The sequence below is a fragment of the Microcebus murinus genome, chromosome 5, assembly GCF_040939455.1.
Source record: "Microcebus murinus isolate Inina chromosome 5, M.murinus_Inina_mat1.0, whole genome shotgun sequence".
Classification (NCBI taxonomy): Eukaryota; Metazoa; Chordata; class Mammalia; order Primates; family Cheirogaleidae; genus Microcebus; species Microcebus murinus.
The window spans coordinates 6,585,971-6,606,396 of NC_134108.1; the positions used below are offsets into that span (position 1 = coordinate 6,585,971).

The 20,426-nt window shown below is 49.6% G+C and overlaps 1 protein-coding gene across 3 annotated transcripts in view; it reads left to right on the forward strand.

Moving 5' to 3' along the window:
* Positions 1–20,426, forward strand: part of PRKN (parkin RBR E3 ubiquitin protein ligase) — a 1,194,517-nt gene that overhangs the window by 1,157,274 nt on the left and 16,817 nt on the right. For all 3 annotated transcript variants that reach the window (XM_076002808.1, XM_076002810.1, XM_076002809.1), the window contains one exon: positions 5,427–5,510. In XM_076002808.1, the coding sequence (XP_075858923.1) occupies positions 5,427–5,510 (84 nt within the window). The remainder of the gene's footprint in view (positions 1–5,426; positions 5,511–20,426) is intronic.

A 20,426-nucleotide genomic window follows, 5' to 3' on the forward strand; every position in this document is an offset into this window, starting at 1 on the left:
CCAAGATTTTACTTATCTTAAAAGTAAATACCCAGCACGCATTCATTGCAAGGCAAAAATATGACTTCGATGTTAAGAATAGTTTGGTTGTCCATTAATAGAAAAAGAAATTGGGTTACTAAATTTAGCCTCTATTAAATAAAATTTTAAAAAATTTTATACCTCATCTTAGGCACTCAGGATGCGCTAATGACTACAGTTAAGTGAGAAGTTTGGCACCAAGCTCTCAGGCTTGAAAATGTACTGGGGGACAATGTACAAATAGTAGTTTTTTACACTGGTCCTTTTAGAAAAGACAAGAAATAAATGGGCCTAGTTAACTTTTTTCTATGGAAGATGCATCAGCCATGACTTCACCAGAGAGGCAAGACCAGCAGAATGGGGCGTGTGTGTGTGTGTGTGTGTGTGTGTGTGTGTGTGCATGTCGTGTGGGGCAGGCTAGGCACCTCCTAAATCCACGGGGCAGACCATCGGGAGGGACCAGCCGGAGCTCTCGGCACAGCTGGACGCTGCCGTCCACAGGTGGAATCTCTTCTTCCCCAGGGAAGCCTCAGCTCTGCTCTTAAGGCCTTTCAGCTGATTGATCAGGCCCTTGGGTCAGCTAGGATACTCTCCCTTACTTAAAGTCAACTGATTGCAGATCTTAATCACATCTTCAAAATGCCCTGGCAGCAACACCTAAACTAAGTGCTTCCCTGAGTAACTGAGGACTGTCGTCTAGCCAGGGTGACACATAAAACTGTCATCACAGCAGCTAAGGAAATATAGTCCATGTATTTGACTGCTTTCTAATCAAATCCAGTAAGGGAAGAGAGGTTAGAGAACAAATAAAGTAAGTATATATTATATTTATAATTTTTTTTCAAAACATTGAAAAATGCTTTAAAAAAGAAAAACTATGGAAATGGGTGGCATTTGTCAGATCTATCCCAAGAGAAGATAATCCAAGAAAGATATATTAATACTATATAAATGTATTCTATACATTTCCTGGTATACTAACTTCCATTCAGATAATGTTTAGTCAAGGTTTGGAGAAGTATTATGCATCCTAAAAGGAGCCTCGGCAACTGTGAGGCTGTGATTAGGTAACAGCAAATCCCTGGGTAAATTCCAGCCTTCCACACAGTTGGTTAAAGAAAGACCCAGGGGCCGCAGACAGGAGACATGCAGGTGGGGAAAGTGAATGTGAAAATTTGGAACTGCGTTTGTCTTCTTCCCCGAGTTCTCGCCCTCCAGAAATGTCTGTAACAAAGGGAATGTTTGCAAACTGCCCTGAAACTTTCTCTCAAGGAGTTCCGTACCTGCCTAAGCCAGAGTTCTCCAGACTTCCTTTGTTCACCATACCCTTATCAGCTCCGTAAGCTTTTCATGGCATTTCTAGGCCAAAAGAAATGCCTAACAGTTCTGGTTATTAAACAAATGGCACAAAAAGAATTAATATTTTCACAACTTTTAATAGGCATCTGAAAAATTTGTTCACGTAAATTAAAAATATATATTTTTTTCATTTTATTCTTAAATAATCATCTCTTTGTTCCAAGCAGATGCATACACCATGCTTATTTTATATCACAGTAACTTCCGAAAACTCAGGCTCACAAAGATATGTCACAGAAAAGAAAGTAGCACAGTCCACCTTAACACTGGGTTAACTACCTGAGTTAGTAAATCATGTGCACATGTGGCTAACAGATGTTGAGTATCTCTGTGTTTTCCTCAAAATTGTGAAATCCCAGTGCACCCCGTGAGTTTGTGGCCGCACCCCGGGGCACCTGGGTGCAGAGTTTGGGGACTGAGGTTTTGTACAAGCACCTGAGTCTTGAGTTCTGGATAATGTAATTAAAAACCCAAACATTTTCAAGATCAAATCAGGCCTTCTACATACTTTCCCATTTTGTGTGTGACACATTCATGTTCTTTACCTGGGAAGGACCTGCTGCATGATATATCTAAATGTAAATTACACTCTCTGAACAGAAGCAGATGGACAGGTGCGCTGGTGCCAGGTCATCAGCAGCTACTCCTGCAGCGTTTGCTCGCCTTCTGCCGGACTGAAGGAGTGAGCCCTGAAGGTTTTTATGTGCTCTTCCTTTCCGTTATTTCTTTGTAGTCCATTCTCTGTAGTACCGGTGTGAAAGGGAATTTAATGTCTTTGTGTCAGGAAAGGCCTATTTATTCTGACAAACTGATCAAGCTCCAGGGTGTTCCTCTACCATGAAACTGATTTTATATCTCATCCACTAGCTAATAAGATGTGAATGGTTTTCCCCGTCACGCCGAGAGATCAGACTTGCTTCTCTGCAAAGCAGTAGGTGGGATCCTATAACCAGTTCTCCATGATTGGGCCTCGTGTTCGCATTTTTCCAACAGAGCATGTAAGAGCAGAGTGAGGGGTCCGAGGCAGTGCCAGAGATTAGCAGATACATTTAAGAAAGAAAAAAAACATAAGAGGAAACCCTAGGACCAAACTCACTATTCACTGGATTGAGCTTTCGGTTCAGAGAGAACAAAATGTCAGAAACTGAAACCTGGTTGCTGTCCGTGATTTGTGTAAGGACATCCTGGCTCTCACATCTCTCCCACCAACCTGCACCTCTAAATGAAGTTTCTGTTCTGCAAAATTTGAGTTCATTCTCTTTACTGCAAGAAGAAATAAGAATATAATATGCCAAAACTGATGGCTCGAAGATCAATTGTGGCTTCTCTGTAGAAGAGTCCATTTCCTTATAAAATGCTTTCTTTTTCTGTTTATTGTTTCCTGAGGTTAAAATATTTTTCAGATGAGTTATTAAAACAAGAAGTTGGACATAGGGAAGGAGAGAAGTCCGTTCACAGGGTGGAGACAACACAACATAAAGGAAAAATGGTGTTGGATAGGCTGATCTTTTTGAGGCAAGAAGGAAATGGTGATATATTTTGGGGTAGGGTTGGTTTTATATCCTGTTTATTTTTGTTTTTCAGTCCTGTCTTAAGTGAAAGTCCTTCAAATCAGTCCTGTCTTAAGTGAAACTGAGCTAAATTCCTGGCTTCTGCTATAGAATGTTAGCTTGAGAACTTGGCCTCTGAAAAGCTTTTGAGCCTTCCAGACTCAGTGTCATTCCTGTATCGGTTATTTATTGCTGTGTAAAAACCACCTCAAAACTTAGTGGTTTAAAACAACAGTCCATTTGTAATATGGCCCAGCCGAGTACCTGGCAGGTTGGTGGCGCTGGCTGTGTACTAAAGACACAGCCAGGGTTGTTGTTGAGGCTGAGGCTGAGGCTCCTCTCCTCGTGGGCCTCTCCATGGGCCATTGGGCTTCCTCACCACATGGCGGCTGGGCTTTAAGAGCAAGCATCCCAACAGGAAATGGAAGCCACCCGTTTCTTAAGGCCTGGGCCCAGAGAGTGGCACACCATCATTTCCACCACGTTGTAATGGTCAAGCAGTCACCACATCTGGATCTCAGCAGGAGAGCCAGAAAGCCCACCCCTCGGTGGGAAGCGCATCCTACCATCGTGTGTCTGTGCCCCACCAGCTTCACCCACACGCCATACTCGGCGGGTGGTACTCTCTTCTCTGCTGAGACACTTTCTCTGAATACAGTTTCTGCCCTGGGAGCTGTTGCCCCCTAACTAGTTAAAGAAATGTGCATCGAAGGCAACCGGTTTTCTAGCAAAGAAACTCTTTGCTCAGCTGTGCAATGAAGTAGGGAAAAAGTCGTCTCAGGCTGGCTTCATCTCCTCAAAGTTAGGAACACTTAGTATGCCAGGTGTGGTTGTAGCCCCTGTGTCTATATCGTCCTGCCAGCCCCTCACAATGTCATACGACACAGTTATCATTGTTATCCTGGTTTCTCAGAGGGGGAAACCAAGGCACAGAAACCAAAGTGGCTCTCACAAGGTGTTTCAGGTAGCAGGCGATGGGACAATGACTCCAATCCAGTATGTCATAACATGGACCCACACCCTGAGCCACTACAGCAACCTCTGGAGCAGGGCTGGTGACGATGAAAAAAATGCGAAGTACTTTCTGGAGGGTGGCGGTGACTCCAGACAGACAGCCTTGAACAACTCCAGCTGGCATTCACTTTTCCAGCTTTTTCCTTTGTAAGATGAAAGGTGGAGGACAGGTGACCCCTTGGGTGTCCTCGTTTCCGTGGCACACGAGTGTGGAAAGGAGCGCCAGCACCCAGGGAGGAGACCCACAGGAGCCCACGTGTTAGCTCCTGGGGCTGCCGCAGCCAACGACCACAGCCCGGGCAGCTCGAACAGCAGAAGTTCATTTTCTCACAATCCTGGAGGCCGGAAGTCCAAGATCAAGGTGTGGGCAGGTTCGGTTTCTCCCAGGGCCTCTCTCCTGGGCTTGCAGGTGGCCACCTCCTCGCTGTGTCCTCACCTGGTCCTCCCTCAGTCCGTGATTCTTTTTTTTTTTTTTTTTTTTTTGAGACAGAGTCTCACTTTGTTGTCCAGGCGAGAGTGAGTGCCGTGGCATCAGCCTAGCTCACAGCAACCTCAAACTCCTGGGCTCGAGTGATCCTTCTGCCTCAGCCTCCTGAGTAGCTAGGACTACAGGCATGCGCCACCATGCCCAGCTAATTTTTTATATACATATCAGTTGGCCAATTAATTTCTTTCTATTTATAGTAGAGACGGGATCTCGCTCTTGCTCAGGCTGGTTTTGAACTCCTGACCTTGAGCAATCCGCCCGCCTCGGCCTCCCAGAGAGCTGGGATTACAGGCGTGAGCCACCGCACCCGGCCTCTTCAGTCCGTGATTCTGTGTCCAAATCTCCCCTTCTTTCAAGGATGCCATTCAGACTGGATAAGGCCTACCTCAACAACCTCAGTTTACCTTACTGCTTTAAAGGCCCTACCTCCAAACACAGTCACCCTCTTAGGTACTGAGTATTAGGGCTTCGACATATAAATTGGGCTGGGAGTGGGAGAAAGGAGAGAGACATGATTCAGTCCCTAACAGCCCGTTTCTTCTTTCTATCGTAGGCTTTCAAAAAAAAAAAAAAAAAAATAGACTTTCAATACAAAACCAAGTCCATTGACATGGACATACAAATCTTTTATATATGTAAACAAATATATAATGTAAAATTCTTGAAGTTGTTTTCCTCGTTTTCCAACACCAATAATACTTGCCACGGGTATTTATTTGCATTACTGTCTCTTCTGCAAGACTGGAAACACCTGGAAGAAAGGAAATGTGATTCGTCATTCATCTTTGTAACCCCGCTGCCGTGCTTGGAACATTCTTTAAAGAGGGAACAGTCTCATTAAAATATAACTTGATTTCTCTTTGCAAAAAGTAATTTGACATGGAAACCCTCACGCAGGTCAGAGGAATGAATATAATGAGTTCGGAAGAGGAGAAGCATGTTCCGGCCGAATGCAGTCTAATGTCCCTAATTAACAGACGCGTGTTCTTTTGCAGCTTGTCTTTTGCCGGGAGTGTAAGGAAGCGTACCACGACGGGGAGTGCAGCGCCCTGTTTGCAGCCTCAGGAGCGGCGGCTCAGGTAGGGAACGCGCACTGGGTCCTCAGAGCAGGGCTCAGAACACCTGCGGGGGCCCAGCCTGCTTCCCGGAGGTCACTGAGACTTGCACTCTGAGAAAGCAAGCTGCGGACGGGTAGCCTAGGGCCATGGGAATGGGGCTCCCCGCCTCAGGGGAGAGCGTGGGCTTCCCGGTGGCCAGGTGACGTGTGCCAAAGCTTCCATGGTGCTGTTTCCCCTGGCGAACGAGGAACAGGGGCAAGGCACAGCAGCGTGGCCAGAGGAGGCTTTAGAGGGAGATAAAAACAATTTAACAACCTCTAAATGAGAGAAAGCAATACTGATTCCACTTTTTATTTTTTTAATGCCTTTGTTTAGAATCTTTGGTGAGAACCCTCCCCATGAATGACATGTATAGAAGCATTGTATTATGCAAAGGTATCATTGTGTTTTAGCAATATCATGCACTGTGCTAGATTGTATTTCATTCCTGATTAAGTAAAGAACGTGTTTACCAAGCCTTACCCTCTGAGGTGCAATCTGAGGCTTAGGGAAATGCAAATACATCTTCTTTTATTTATTAATTATGATCAAGTAAACCTTAAGGGAGAGAAGTAAAAACTTCAACACCATTGATGAATTTTCTCATTATTTTTCTCCTGATACAGACGTCAACAAGGTTTCCAACACAAAATCTATGCAGATAAATCTTTCAGTCATTTTATTCATAGGAACCTAGTAAATAGACATAGAAATCCCAGAAAATTTTAATTTTACAGTAGAGAATTTTAAAGATCTGACTGCTCTAAAATCGGAGCGTGCAGAAGTATAACCCTGTGTGGTATTCTGCAGACGTGTTTGTCCGATATCAGTGTAACTAAATAATAAATAAATATAACTGGCGAGTTCGGCTCTCCTCATCGGCTGCTGCATTGTGGGCCATGCGCGCATTGGAGATTCAGGACAGAGCTGCCATTTCCACAGCACAGGCAGCAGCACACACTCTCTCTGCTGATTTTATTTTAGCTCAGGGACATTCAAACACGAGCTCACGGGGCACTGACAGCGGGAGCAATAATGGCCCTGCGACCCCCTGCTCCGGGATCACCGTCGCAGGGGAGGGCAAGCCTGAGGCTCTGGGGAAGGGAGAGAGTCTAGCAGTTTGCAGCCACGTGCTCTCAGGACAGACAGGGACAAAGGCTTCCTTGCACGTGACAGCACTCCAGACCTACAGTGGGGGGAGAAGAGTGTCACTCAAGCTGCAGCTGTCCAGGTCCCTGACCCTCCATTCATTCTGCACTAAAAGGGGGACCAGGGAACCTTGGTGCTGAACAGTGAGGTAGCACAAAAAAAAAAAAAAAAAAAAAAGTCATTAAAACCTTATTCAACTCAGAAAAATGGGAAAAAGAAATTTAGAGCTGCCTTTAAGCATAGATCACCATTATCAAGGGAACTGTCTGCAGACATCAACAAGCAAAGGTTAAACTGGGCATCTGTGCGGGTGGAGCAGCCTGCTAGACCCTCTGGAAAACTGTGTCGATGCGTGTGTTTCCTTCCAGGGGCTCGTGGGGGAGCCCTGGGGGAGATTTGCAGGGAAAACACACATCATTACAGTAATACACTGCACCAAAGTGTAGCAATCACGTGACCTCATACAACGCGTCCCCAGAAAGTCACAGAGATGGGTCACAGGCTGCGGAGAGCTGGGCTGCAGCAGAGGGCCGCAGGACAGGGGCACGGAGGCCAGGGTCCCTTCGACGCCCTGTTCTCCCCCTGCCCGTGTCGCCAGACCCAGGGCAGAGTCTGGTCCTCTGACATTTAGTAGATGTGTGCTGAGTGATGGCAGCAGCTATAAAGAAGGGACAGTATTTCACCCACTCAGCAAATGTGTATCAAACACCTGTGGTATGTCCAGCTTTGTTCTAGGCACTTAGGGGAAAGAGCAAGATTAGTCTGTGCTTTTGTGGAGTTTTGGTTACTTCGGACAAACTGTCCGGTAGGGGTTCTGGAGACCTGTGGGTTGGCCCAGGCCGGGGCCATCCCAGAGAGCACTCCGGGCACAGCGGCCTGCGGTGAGCCTCCCGCTCTGGCTCCTGAGCCAGGCCCCGCCTCCCGGCCCTCTGACCAGACAACAAAGCAAACCGCCAACCAGATGGGAAAAGAAAAGTCTGGTGCTCACCCATTGCTGCAGAGCAGAAGGCAAGCAGGTTCTTTGCTGCCATTTTTTCCTAAGTCTCCGATTCAATCCGGGTCCACAGGAAAGAGGCCTGCCCAGATGGGCACGTGCAGAGAGTTTAACAGAAGGGGTGACCCGTGGAGATGGGGTGGGTTCACAAGAACCACGCACAGGTGGAGGGTACCTCGGAGTCTAGCATCTGGGGAGAGTGACCTCCCTGCCCGCAGGGCCAGGAGGAGGAAGTGGGTTGCGAGGCCAGAGCTGGAGCATGGAGGAGGGGCCTTGGGATGGGAGTGTGAGCAAGGAAGGCAGCGCCCCAAGAAACGGGCCCAGCAGGCAGGGCACACCCGACACCCTGACCTCTCTCTCCCACTTCTCATCTCTGGCTCTGTAGGGCAAAGGAAGGGCAGAGGAATTTGTAGGGCAGAGGAATTTTTCCAATTGTCAGGAATTTACTTGGGTGGGGCAATGAGCTAACCGCAAACTTTTGCTTCTGGTCATTGGTTGCTTGCCTGCGCCATGGAAACTGTTGCTTGCTTGCTTGCGCCAACTTTGCATTGTTTGAACCCCTGTATAGTGGGGCTACCAGCCAATCAATCATGTTAAAGGTCAATGCATGATCCACGCGTGATCTCCAATGCATAGCGTATGCACCATAGGGATAAAAGGCACGCTGCAACCCCGGTCAGGGTCCTTGCCTGCGAGAGTGGCCACTGCGTTGGTGCTCTGGGGCTTGGACCCTGGCTAGCCAGAAAATAAACCTCCTCTTGTGTGATTGCATCCTCGATGTCTCTGCTTTTCTGTCCGGTGGGGCTGTGGAAGGTCGGTCCCTAACAGCTCCCATTGGCCACACCCAGCCGAAGGCAGCCCCAGGGGAGCCTAGGGACATAGCCCGGGCAGTCGGCCTTCCCCACGCAGGGCAGAGGGGGAGAGAATGCAGAATGGCCTGCACATTCTCTGTGGGCTAATTTACCAACCTTCAAGTTTCCTTATTTCAACCACAGCTACTCTTGGACATGGAAAGGGATGAACCAAACAAGCTATTTCATAAAATTGCAAGACCCCCAGTTCCATTTGATAATAGAATGAAGGGTTTTTATTGCAACAGATCCGGCATATTTTCTGTTTCCTACATTTCTCTCAAAGGGCAGTGATCCGGGAGGATGACCTCTGCAATTTCACTGGCCTGAAATCTTCGAAAGGACGATACCATCCACATCGAACCATAAAATCTAATTGCAGCTCCCTTGGAACCGAGGCTCTAGATGCATCCTCATGTCTAGATTTTGCTAACACGAACAAAATACCCTCATTAGCCATCTTCACAGTTTCCTTTCAATTCAGTGCACGTGCAAGGGTTTTTTGCTGTTAGCCATTGTGACTACTGTTCCCTGTTCTTCCTTTCAGAGCGGATTGGTTTCTGCTCTTTGATATCTCCCTCTCCAGCCAGACAAGCCCATTTCCCCCGCGTCCCAGTCAGCCTTTCCTAGCAGTTAGGCCACTTGACCCAAAACTTAATGCATTTTTTGATTAATGCAATACATTTTTTTTAAAAAAATAGCAAACTCCAAAATTGGTTTTAGAATGTCGAACAAGTTTTAAATTGAAACTGCCGGGAGTGGGGGGAAGCGGTGACAGAAGATTGGTTTGTCACAGGCCCATGAAGGTCTGACCCCATTCACTGTCCCGTGTGCTGGCCTGTCCATTCTCCTCCTAAGTTAGAGTTCCTGCAACATCATCCTCTGGGGTTTTCTAAAAACAATGCACTTGCTCTGGCAAACCACATAAATTGATTCGTTTTTCCCAGTGGTCCTGAGTAGTTGATGTTACTCTCCCTAAGTGACAGGAAGGTAGGCTGAGACTTCCAGGGTTTGTGTGTGTTGAGGGGGGTGGTTTGAGACAGACTCTCGCTCTGTTGCCCAGCCTGGAGTACAGTAGTGCAGCCTAGCTCACAGCATCCTTGAACTCCCAGGCTCAAGCAATCCTCCTGCCTCAGCCTCCAGAGTAGCTGGGACTACAGGCATGTGCCACCATGCCTGGCTAATTTATTTTTAAAGACATAGTCTTGCTATATTGCCCAGGCTGGTCTTGAGCTCCTGGCTTCAAGCAATCCTTTCACTTCGGCCTCCCAAAGTGCTAGCATTACGGGTGTGAGCCACTGTGCCCAGCTGAGTCTTCCAGATTTTTAATGGTGCTATAAAGCCACAAAGGAAGTCAATTTCAGTTTCTATACCTGACTTAAGTAGTTTGGGAACAGTAGTTTGCTCTCTCTAATTACTCTCTCTAATTAACATATCTATAGCTTCTAAGGGGAATGTGCCCAGTCCTGCCTACAAGCTTCTACTCACCCTTCAAGACCAGGATTATGTGTCACCTCCTCCATTAAAGCCCAACTCTTTCTTCTAAACTTTCAGACAACTGCACATGCTTCTATTATACATTCATCACACTGAAATATTGTTTCCCTGTCTCTCCACTAAAAGTCTGGGCTGAGTTAGTACAGTGTGTACCTGTTGAATCTTTATAGGCCCCAGTCCTGGCACACATTAGACACTCATTAAAAGTTTGTTGAATAAATGACAACTCCCTCCTTCAACCCATAAACCTCCCTCCTCCCCGTGAAGCTGGGAAAAGACTCTCCAGGGCAGGCCGCAGCTTTGGGGCTGGCTTTTGTCTCAGTAATCTTGTGAATCGTTAGAGAAAGTAAGATTCCCACGGTTGACCTCGGTTCCCTCTGCCTTCTAAAAATTGAAAAAACAAAGCCACCATTTTGCGTGGTATAAAAATAATAATGTATACTTGCATGGTACCTGCTTATAAAGCATTTTCACAGACACCGTCTTACTCTGAGCCTCATCTCAACTCTTTGTGATGGACGTTGCTCATCGGCAAGGTGCAGGGAGGGAGAGCGGCCCCAGCTGACAGGCACCAGATTGCCGTTTCACCCAGGTCCTTGGGAGCTGCTCCAGCCAGGGCGATGACACTCCAGCCCCGGTGACGCAGCAATGTGGCATTTCCACTGTCCTTGCTGGTCTCTCTGCCTTTTGAGAGAGGGAGATGAGTGGGTCGGTTCTGGCTCTCCCATACCCGGGATGGCCAAAGCGGACATTGACAGCAACCAGACTCTCACGTGAGTAAAACAGGCCTGATTAAACGCATGGACCTCCCAATGTTTTGATAAGGGTGGAAAGATTTGTATCACTTTTCCTCTGCCTTTCCTATTAAAACACACAGAACAACAAACATGCGTCAGAGCAAAAGCCCAGGGGCACGGCCGTGGCTGAGTGCAGCCTGCAGGGCTCCCGCCAGTGCTCACTGCGCAGGGCCGGGCCCGCTGGCACCCGGCCCTTCCACTTTGAGTCTTTGGATATTTCAGTAGCTTGAAACTATATGTTTGTGTTAAATATCCCTATTTTTAAATGTTGAAAATTAATTCTTTTCATTTTAAATTCATCTATAGGTAGAATTTTGGCTGTACCCTTTGTGTTACACCCCTACATTATGTGACTTTGACCCTCCGTTTAGCTGCACCTTAATTTCTTATAATCAATGGAAAGAAGGAAAAAGAAGGATATTCAGTAAACATTTGTAAAGCACCTATCATGTGCCACGCACAGTGCTCTGCGTTTTGGAGCAACAGCATTAAAGATAGGCCTGGCCTCTGATCCCACAAGGTTTATAATCTAGTGAAGTAGAAAAACAATTTGCCCAGTGATTAAAATACTGTACATGAAGAGGCACAAGAGAGGACGTTCAGGGTGCTACAGAAGCATGAAAATCACACGCAACCCGTCCTCTAGGAGGTTCGAGGAGCCGTTCATTGGAAGAAGTGCGATTGGAGACCTAAAAGGATGACCTGTCCGGCAGGGAGGGGCTCCAGGGAGTCCAGGCAAACAGACACGGTGCGGAGTGCCGGAGACGAAAGAGAACGGCGGCGTGCTCGGCGGCGAAGTGAAAGAAGCCCCTCGACGGTGGCGGAAAGTGAAGGTAGAGGGACGGCAGGCCCCGCTGGAGAGGGAGGCAGAGCCCCACAAATGAAGGGCCCCAGAATTCACGCGGAGGCGGCTGGAGTTCAGCACGGTGTGCGGCATTAAAGGAGAACCGAGAGACGCCACAGTGATCTCCCGGGGGCCAAATGTCCTCTTCCCGTTTATACACTCCACTGTATACCTGCGGCCCCAGCTCCTCCCGACACCCAGTCACCCGTCCAGGATGGAGACGCCTTTCCTTGCCTGCTGGTCACTCAGCAATGGAACGTAAAGTGACCACACGGCCACTGTAGCTGGAAGCTTGCTGACCTCATCGCTTCCCAAAGACCCCTCCTCCCTAACGTGGCCCGATTACAGGACAGGGGATGACACAGAACATAAAATAACAACACAGATGCACATGGACATGACAATGACTCAAGTGACCAATGCACCGGTCGCTTTATTTTTATATCCCCCAGATCCATGGTTATTTCCTTGTACGTGAGCATCTGAGCATAGCTGCGATATCAGTCAATTCCAGAGTTGTTTCAAAAGGGAACAATTTCCCATGGTCCCAGACCTCAAACGGTTACTAAAGTTAAGGTGCCGGACAGAGCTCAAAAGCCAAGGCCGAGACAGGCAACATAAAACAATGCAGCCATTTGAAGTGCTTCTTGGTCTCAATCCCAGGCGGCGGCTCCTCCCTGGCCCCCCACGGTTATGCCTGTCTTGGGTCGCCCCCCTCCATGGGGAGTCTTACCCGTCATTGACTACCAACCATCAATCGGGGGCCAGTTCTTGGGAGAGTTCTTCTTGTTCTTGTTCTCACGGCCTCCAGACTCCCACCACGGGGGCCTCCGTGTGGGAGTTGGGAGCATTTGCTTATGTGCAACAACTCAGGCCTCTTATCGAGTCACAAGGCAGCGACTGAGTCTGAAGAACATGCTGACTACCGCTGCGTCAGGCAGCACACGGACATCACAGGCTCTAGTGAGTGATTAGTATAAGGCATCACACCAGAATCAGCCCCCAACACCGTCGCCTTGGTGATTAGGCTTCAACATATGCACTGAGTGGGGGCGGGGGGGAGTTTGCATTGCCCAAAGCCCTGCCCATTGAGAGGACTTCCGCTCACCTCTCTCTCTTTACCTTAAAGAAGCTTCCACTATACAAGCATCCACTTTGGGCTGCATTTGCATGCCAGGCAAGTCAGTTGTGAGCCAAGCTTGGATTCCCCCAGCCCTGCCACCACCACCGGGGCCATGGTTGTGAGCCCGGGAGAGGGAGCAGGGCCACGTGTGGGTAACAGGGGGTCTCGGCCCCTGCCTGCGAGGTTAACTGCTGCCTGTGGTTCTGCGTGGCCTGGTCCCGGCCACCCCGTTCCATCTTTGCGTGGGTCGCTGCTCAGACGCTCCAGCTCCGCAGGGCTCGGCACACGCCAGGGGCCCCCTTCCAAATGGTGCATCATTCTCCGCTGCGGGGCCCTAGAGACCTTTATCGGGATTCTCTTACAGGCTTGCAGTAAGCTCCCCTGTGGCCCCTTTTCTCACCACAGACACCTGGAAACCATAGGGTCTGCCCATGTGCACAGCCTGGAGACGGGCGGCTCCCAGCACAGCCTGGCCCTGCGCTCTGCCCGTCGCCCCTCGCCACCCAGAGCCTCCAGTGCTTGTCTCCCGCCAGCCACGGGCTCGTCTTCGGCAACTGGCAGGACCATCCAGGTACTGACTGGCATAGGTCAGGTTCCCATGGAAACAGCCTGAGACCTGCACAAGGGAGGTGTCCCTCTCAGGAACAGCCCTTAAGGAGGAGCAGGAAGCGGCACAGGGGAGGGAAGCTGCACCGCAGCACGTGAAGGGAGCCCGGGCGAGGGGCTGGAGGCGGGCCCTCAGCATCCATTGTCTCCACTGGGTGAGAGTCGCCCCACCTGCACCCGTGGGTGTGACCCGGGGGAGGCAGCGCTCTTTGACAGAGGGCAGATCCTGGGGTGCGGCTCACCTGAGCCCACAAAGCCAGTGCTCCCAGCGGGTGAGGAAAGCCAGCCCTCGCCCCAGGTGCAGTGGGGTGGGGGGGATGCCCCAGAGCGTGGACTCCAAGAGCCAAGGCTAGAGGGCCGGGGAGGAGCAGAGGGGTTCAGGTGGGATGCGCACACCTTGGCAATCAACTAGAGGACAGGGCGAGACGAGGTGACCCGCCAACAGCCATGCTCGAATTTCTAACCTGGGGCGATGGTGGTGCCATTCTCTGGAAGAGGAAACATGGAGACAGAAGCAGGTTGTTCGCTGTGGACTTCTCAGCAGAGGCGTGTGGCCAAGGGAAGGATGCGTAGACCACCTCGGGCCGCAGCCAGCCACGGAGAGCCGAGGTGAATAATCCCCGACAGATGTGCAGGCGGCGGCCGGGCCAGGAGGTGGCCTCCCCCTCCGGGGGAGAGTGAGACGGCGGAGCCACTGGGGCCTGTGGTGCACTTCCTGTGTCTCACGGCAGAGCTGTCTCTCGCCATTCGTGACACAAAGGGCGGTCCTGGAGCTGGGACACGGGTGAATTCACTGTTCCTGGGATCCAGATGCCCAGCGCATTTCCTGAAGGGCCTGTTGGTTGAAGTAAAACAGCTTTATTGAGGCCACTTCTCGTGCATCCTTGGCTCTGGGCACGCAGTCTCAGCGGCTGTGCAGACAGGAGAGGTGGCTCCGATAGGTCTGCGTTGAGGCGAGTGCGTCAGTCTCGGACGCGCTGGCGAGGACAGCCCAGGCCCTGCGCTGCGCTTCCAGAGCGCTTAGCCTCTGCCAGGGTTTGCTCTGCGGAGCAGAATGGCCCTGGGCTGATGGGCAACAGAGCCGGTTTGGTTGCCTCCTTCCAAGCACTTCACTCAAATGCGTATCCCCTCTTTCCTCACCTGCCCCGTGGGGCTCAGTGTAAATAATGCCGTGAGACTGTGCGTGGAGCAGCTGCTGAGTTGTACGGTGCACATGGTGAAACTTGGGGCTTGGGTTCTTTAAAACTGAACGCTCAGTGCCAGGCACTGTAGAGAGAGGAAACGAAAGATAAGATGGAAAGACACACGAAGGCATGCTTGCACACGCGTGCACACACACACACTCACACACACTGACATGTCACACGTACCCACGGAGGCAGAGCCTTACCACACAGACGCAGGCACTTCCAGAATCTTCTTCTCACTGGCATCAGCTTCTCTCTCACCGGGCTTCCTCCCTCTGCAGGTGCCTCGGCAGCTCAGGAGTCCCTCCCGCTCCGTGTCGCCCGAGGGCCACAGCCTGCGGGGGGCGGGGGGATGCCCAGAGCGCAGCCCTCCATCCACGCCTGCACAGAGCCCCCATCCTCTGCAGCCCGGCTGGGGGCTTCGGGATTCCAGAGGGGTTTTAGGATCCCGGTAGAATCGCTAAAAAAATCTACATATACATTCCTCACCTGAATTCTCACATCTATCCCCTGTAGACTCGACTTCTCAAACAAGCCGTTTGAACGACTCAGTAAGATGGAAATTATTTTTATAGAAACTGATCACACTACACACCACACACATGTGTAACACACATATCACACAGCAATGACATCACACATCCCACACACCACACACACACACCACACACACACACCACGCACACAAACGTAACACAGCACATGTACACCACACGCCACACACAGCACACACCTGCACACATCACACGCACACGACACCGCACGGCGCGCACAGCCCCACGGGACTTGTTTGCTCTCCGGCAAAGGCGGCGGCCTGGCGGCGCTCTGCCGCGGGCAGGGCAGGGGAGCGGCGGCAAGGCGCCTCTCGTGCGCCAGGTGGCGCCAGCCCCTTAAGGGAGAGGCTGTGTTTTGCGAGAAACAGAAATGAAATGGCCCAGGGAAAAAAAAAACGAACGCCGCTTCCCAAGGCTCCCCGGCCACCTCCACACGGCAGTGCCGCCAACAAAAGGGGCGAAGGAACCGCAGAGCCGTGTCCCCGGGAGCAGCCTTTCTGAGAGGCGCTCAGGTGTGCAAAGCCAAGAGGCGAGCCTGGGCTCCCCTCAACCCTTCACTCGTCCACAGGTTAAAAGTGGAGGTGGGGGTGGGTCGGACAAAATATCGTCGCTGCACAGAAGGGCTTGTTGTGCAAACGGTCGCGAGGAGGAGAATGGCTCACCCACTCTAGTCCACGGCTCCCTGTCACACGAGCAGCTGTCAACGCAAGCGCGGAGTATGGCACGCTCGAACCCACCGTGGCTGCTCCCTGGGCCCGCGTGTGATTTCTTTCAGCAAGAACCAGCTGTTCTCAGCCTGTGAGGAACCCAGGCAAGGCGGAAGGGATGTGGAGTCACAAGACGTGAACTGTCTTGAAAATGGGCCTCACCCGTGACCAGCGGTGACGGTTAATTCTGCGTGCCAGTGTGGCCGGGCCGCGTTGCCCAGGTTGGACACTCGTCCGGGCGCCGCTGTGAAGACACTCTGTCGATGTGATTGGCATCCGCAGTAGTTGGCTGACGTAGAGGAGGTGGCCTGTCAGAGCGGGCTCGGGCCCAGTCCGTCGAGGTTCTGAAGAGCAAAGACCGAGGTTTAAGGAGAAGGAATTCTGCCTGAAAACTGCCACACAGGAGCCCTGCCCGAGTGTCCACCTGCCCTGGCCACAGATTTTGGGCTTGTCAGTCCTCACCATCCCCTGAGCCAATTCCTTAGAATAAACCCATGTATTTTATACGTGTGAAGATTACACATGCCCCATTGATTCTGTTTCACTGAAGAACCACGGCTGGTGCCGCGGCTGTGGTCATCATGAATGAATTCTACTGCTCTCTCAAAGCCACGTTTTCTCATCCCTAATATGATACTGTGAAGTCGGGAGGACTTGATGAAAGGGCATGTGCACGATGCCTAGCTCAGAGCCCAACGCGTCACGGTGGGAGCCCAGCAAGGCAGTTCTGTGCCCTCATCCCTACCCCCTCCCCCGGGGGGGCACATCAGTCTGGGAGCCCAGACACACACACTTGACACAACTTTTACTAGAACCCCCGAAAATCCCTCTGTCTCTTTTTGCTGACCGAAGCTTATGCAGACATTTTGCTAACAGTGGTTCTCAAAGGGTCCAAGGCCAGTGGCATCAGCATCACCTGAGAACTTGTTAAATCACAAATTCTTGGCCCTCACCCCCTGCCAGACCTACTGATTCAGAAACTGAGGGGGGAGGATCTGCAGCAATCTGAATGTTAGCAAGCCTCCAGGGCATGCTGGTGTGACAGCCACTTCCTGCCAGCAGGGAAGCACCACAAGGCAGGCATTGTTCGTTTGTCTGTCATCTCTTTTGTTCGCTCAGTGCCTGGCACATCTTAGTCACCCAACAAAGGCCTATCAGATAAAGAAGTTTCTATATTCAATCTAGCAAAAATAACAGTCTGCTTTGTACTAGAGTAGCTACACTTTACACAAAGCACGAGCTTGTTCTCCACTTTAACTTACTCTTGCATCCTGTTAGTGATGTTTCCACAATCAGAATCCTGTTCATAGTGTTCATAGTTTTAGCCATTGCTGACCTAAGCAGGCCAGGAACTAGAGATATCCATTATCAAAAATACAAGCTAGCTCATCTTTCTTGCTCCAGTGTAGATTCTCCCCATTTGTCAACTTAGGACAATAGTTGAACACAAACCACTTTAAACATTCCCAGTAAAGGGTACCTATTAATACTCTTGCTACTTAATATTTATGTTGTTGCATTTCTCCCATCAATCTCAAAATAGGTTGATAGACATTTACTTCACTTCCCCCTTATGGAGCAGTTAAGGCCCCAGGGGGCGGGACTGTATAAGATCTGATCTGTGTCGCTCGGTACACATTCCACTAACAGCAGAAATCACCACCGTTGTGATCATCATCAAAAATACTCTTCTAAATTGCATTCTAAAGCACAGCTCAGGACATCCGGACTTGGTGGAGAGAGTTTAGCCTTGTGGAGCCCACTGAGCCCTTGGCCAGACACTCCATCAAAAATCCCAGCACTTTGATGACTTCTTTCTTTAAAATGATACACTTATAAAATAAGTGTGTGTTTATATATATATATTCCCCAAAAGGGATAATAATAAAACAATGTTGTGGGTGAAGGAGCTCAGGAAATTTCCACCCAAAATATGACTACTTTGTATAAAGAGTATTTTGAATTACAGGCCTTTCCAGGTTAAAAATGCATTGGAGGGGGCTTTTCCTCTCTCTGCATAAACCAGACTGACCCACTGACCAAAAGATCAAAGGGAGCAATGGACTTCCCTTCCTCTCCCTGTTATCTCAGTATATTGCAGGAAGGAGAATCAAGAATGCAACTGGCCCAGATCGTTTAAATATAATACCTACCTCTAAGGTTAATTTAATTTGCTCAGGTTAATTTAATTTGCTAAGAGAATCATTTACAAGTCAATCTGCTTCCCCCATCCATTCATCCTCCCTTGCCCCTAAACAGAATTACCTGCAATCCTCATCTTTTTCCCTCCCCTCTAAACGGTGTGTATAAAAAAATATCTGAATTCCACTGGGATTTTGGGGAATCAACTCTGTGCTTCTCCCCATGCGCATGGTAAATAAACCTTCCTCTTGTTAATCTGCCTTAATTGTTAGTTGATCTGTCAGTGAACTTTCGGGGGGAAAGGGCAAGTTTCCCCTCACCCCTCCATGTAAAAAAAAAAACGACAAAGCGAGTTTTGTAAATGCCCTTTACCAAGAAGGAACATTATGGATTAGCTCAAGGTCCCTGAAAGGTGATGCAGTTTTCATGCTCACCAGCAGGGGGCGGGCTGCTCTAGGGCCCTGCTGTTCACCCGCAACTGCAGTTCAGAAAGGGTGCTGCCCAGCAACGGAGGAAGGTTCTAGTAATTGTGTGACAACAAGGTGTGAACTGAGCATTCAATTATGATGAGAAAGGTGGTATTTAAAAGCTGCCATTCATCTGAAAATATTCATGTTCGAAGTAAGCCAACTATGTTTTCAGTGATCGATGGCCATCTGATGATGCTTTTTGGAACATAGATTTAAATTGACGTTTAGGATTAGACTATACTTGTCTGGTTATTGGCTAAACAAGTGTCACAGATATTTCCTAAAGCAGTCCCTCTGGTCGTTCCAGCTCACCTACAGGTTAACGTGTCTCCCAGGCACCAGTTCGGTTTTGTTATGAAACCTCTCGGAGGACACTCCAGTTTACCTGTTTGTTTTTGGGGGGGTTTTTTGGGATTTTTTTGAGACAGAGTCTCGCTCTGTTGCCCAAGCTAGAGTGAGTGCCGTGGCGTCAGCCTAGCTCACAGCAACCTCAAACTCCTGGGCTCAAGTGATCCTACAGCCTCAGCCTCCCGAGTAGCTGGGACTACAGGCATGCGCCACCATGCCCGGCTACATTTTTGTATATATATTTCTAGTTGGTCAATTAATTTCTTTCTATTTTTAGTAGAGACAGAGTCTCCCTCAGGTTGGTTTTGGACTCCTGACCTTGAGCAATCCACCCACCTCAGCCTCCCAGAGTGCTAGGATAACAGGCGTGCGCCACCACCCCCGGCCCTACCTGTATTTTCTAAGGAGAGTTAAGGCCAATCCAGGCCTTCAGCAGCCTTTTCCGTTTATACAAGCTCCCATCATCTGATATTCCCAGCTCTGTAAACCACAGATGATGACGATGATTGCGGCAAAAGCGCAGAGACTGTGCCCATAGAAAACGCCGTTTGTGCTCAGGGTGCGCCAGGCTCTGCGCTAAGCTCTTTGATTTATTGACTCACAACAACCCTTGTGAGGTGTGCGCTATATTTATCACACTTGGACAGACGAGTGGGCGTTTAGGTTATATGCAGCAAGATTTAAACCCAGGCCTGGTAACTGCAAAGCCCTGCTCTTAGCCACTCCTCGCAGAGCAGACACCTCTCATCGTTCACTTGAAATCATCACCATATTCAACAAAAACAATTATTCCTCCTTAAGCCACAGATTGGCTATCAGGCTGTGCTTGCTTGCAGAGGCAATTTTGACTCTGTGTTTATGTATGTATACACACACACACACACACACACACACATATATAGTACAGGAAGTTGCTGTTTTCAGCCATGAAATACATAAGAGAGATTTGTCCTATTCTATCTCCATTCCCGTCTCGCATGTGCTCTCACATACACACACACACACACACACGTGCACACATACATGCACACACTATTCCTTCCTGTGGTAGGTAAGCAGTAAGCGGGGACAGAGTTCCGTAAAATTAAGCTAACCGTTACTCTGCGCTCTGTGAGCACACGCCAGTGCGTGGCAGGGCGATGGTGCTGAGTCACACGACCTTCCCCTCCCGGCACCACAAGCCGGAGACAGCTTTGTAGCCGGATGACTCAGGCCCTGACGGAGGGCGTGTTTATCCAACTAACCAATTTCCTCTTCGGGCCCAAGTGGGATTTGCCGTCCAGGGGGTGGAGGGCTCCCACACCTCCTGCACCTCACAGGCCCTGGGGCATTTTTAACCACTTCCGTACGAGCGTCCACTACAGTCGACAGCCGCGGATGAACGCGCACAGCGACTGTAGCCGGCAGCCGAGATACGAAGGCGCACAGCCGAGCGTCGACCTTAGTCTATAATTTTGAACTGACTTTTCTAATTTTTCATTTATCAAAATAAAATTGTGAACATTTAAAATAACATAATGAAAACATATATGTATATGTTACCTATTCTGATATTTACATTACAAGGAAAGCTGCCTGTAAAGTGAAACAAGCTTTCAGTGCTTTCAAGCTTTCCTCATCACACAAGAG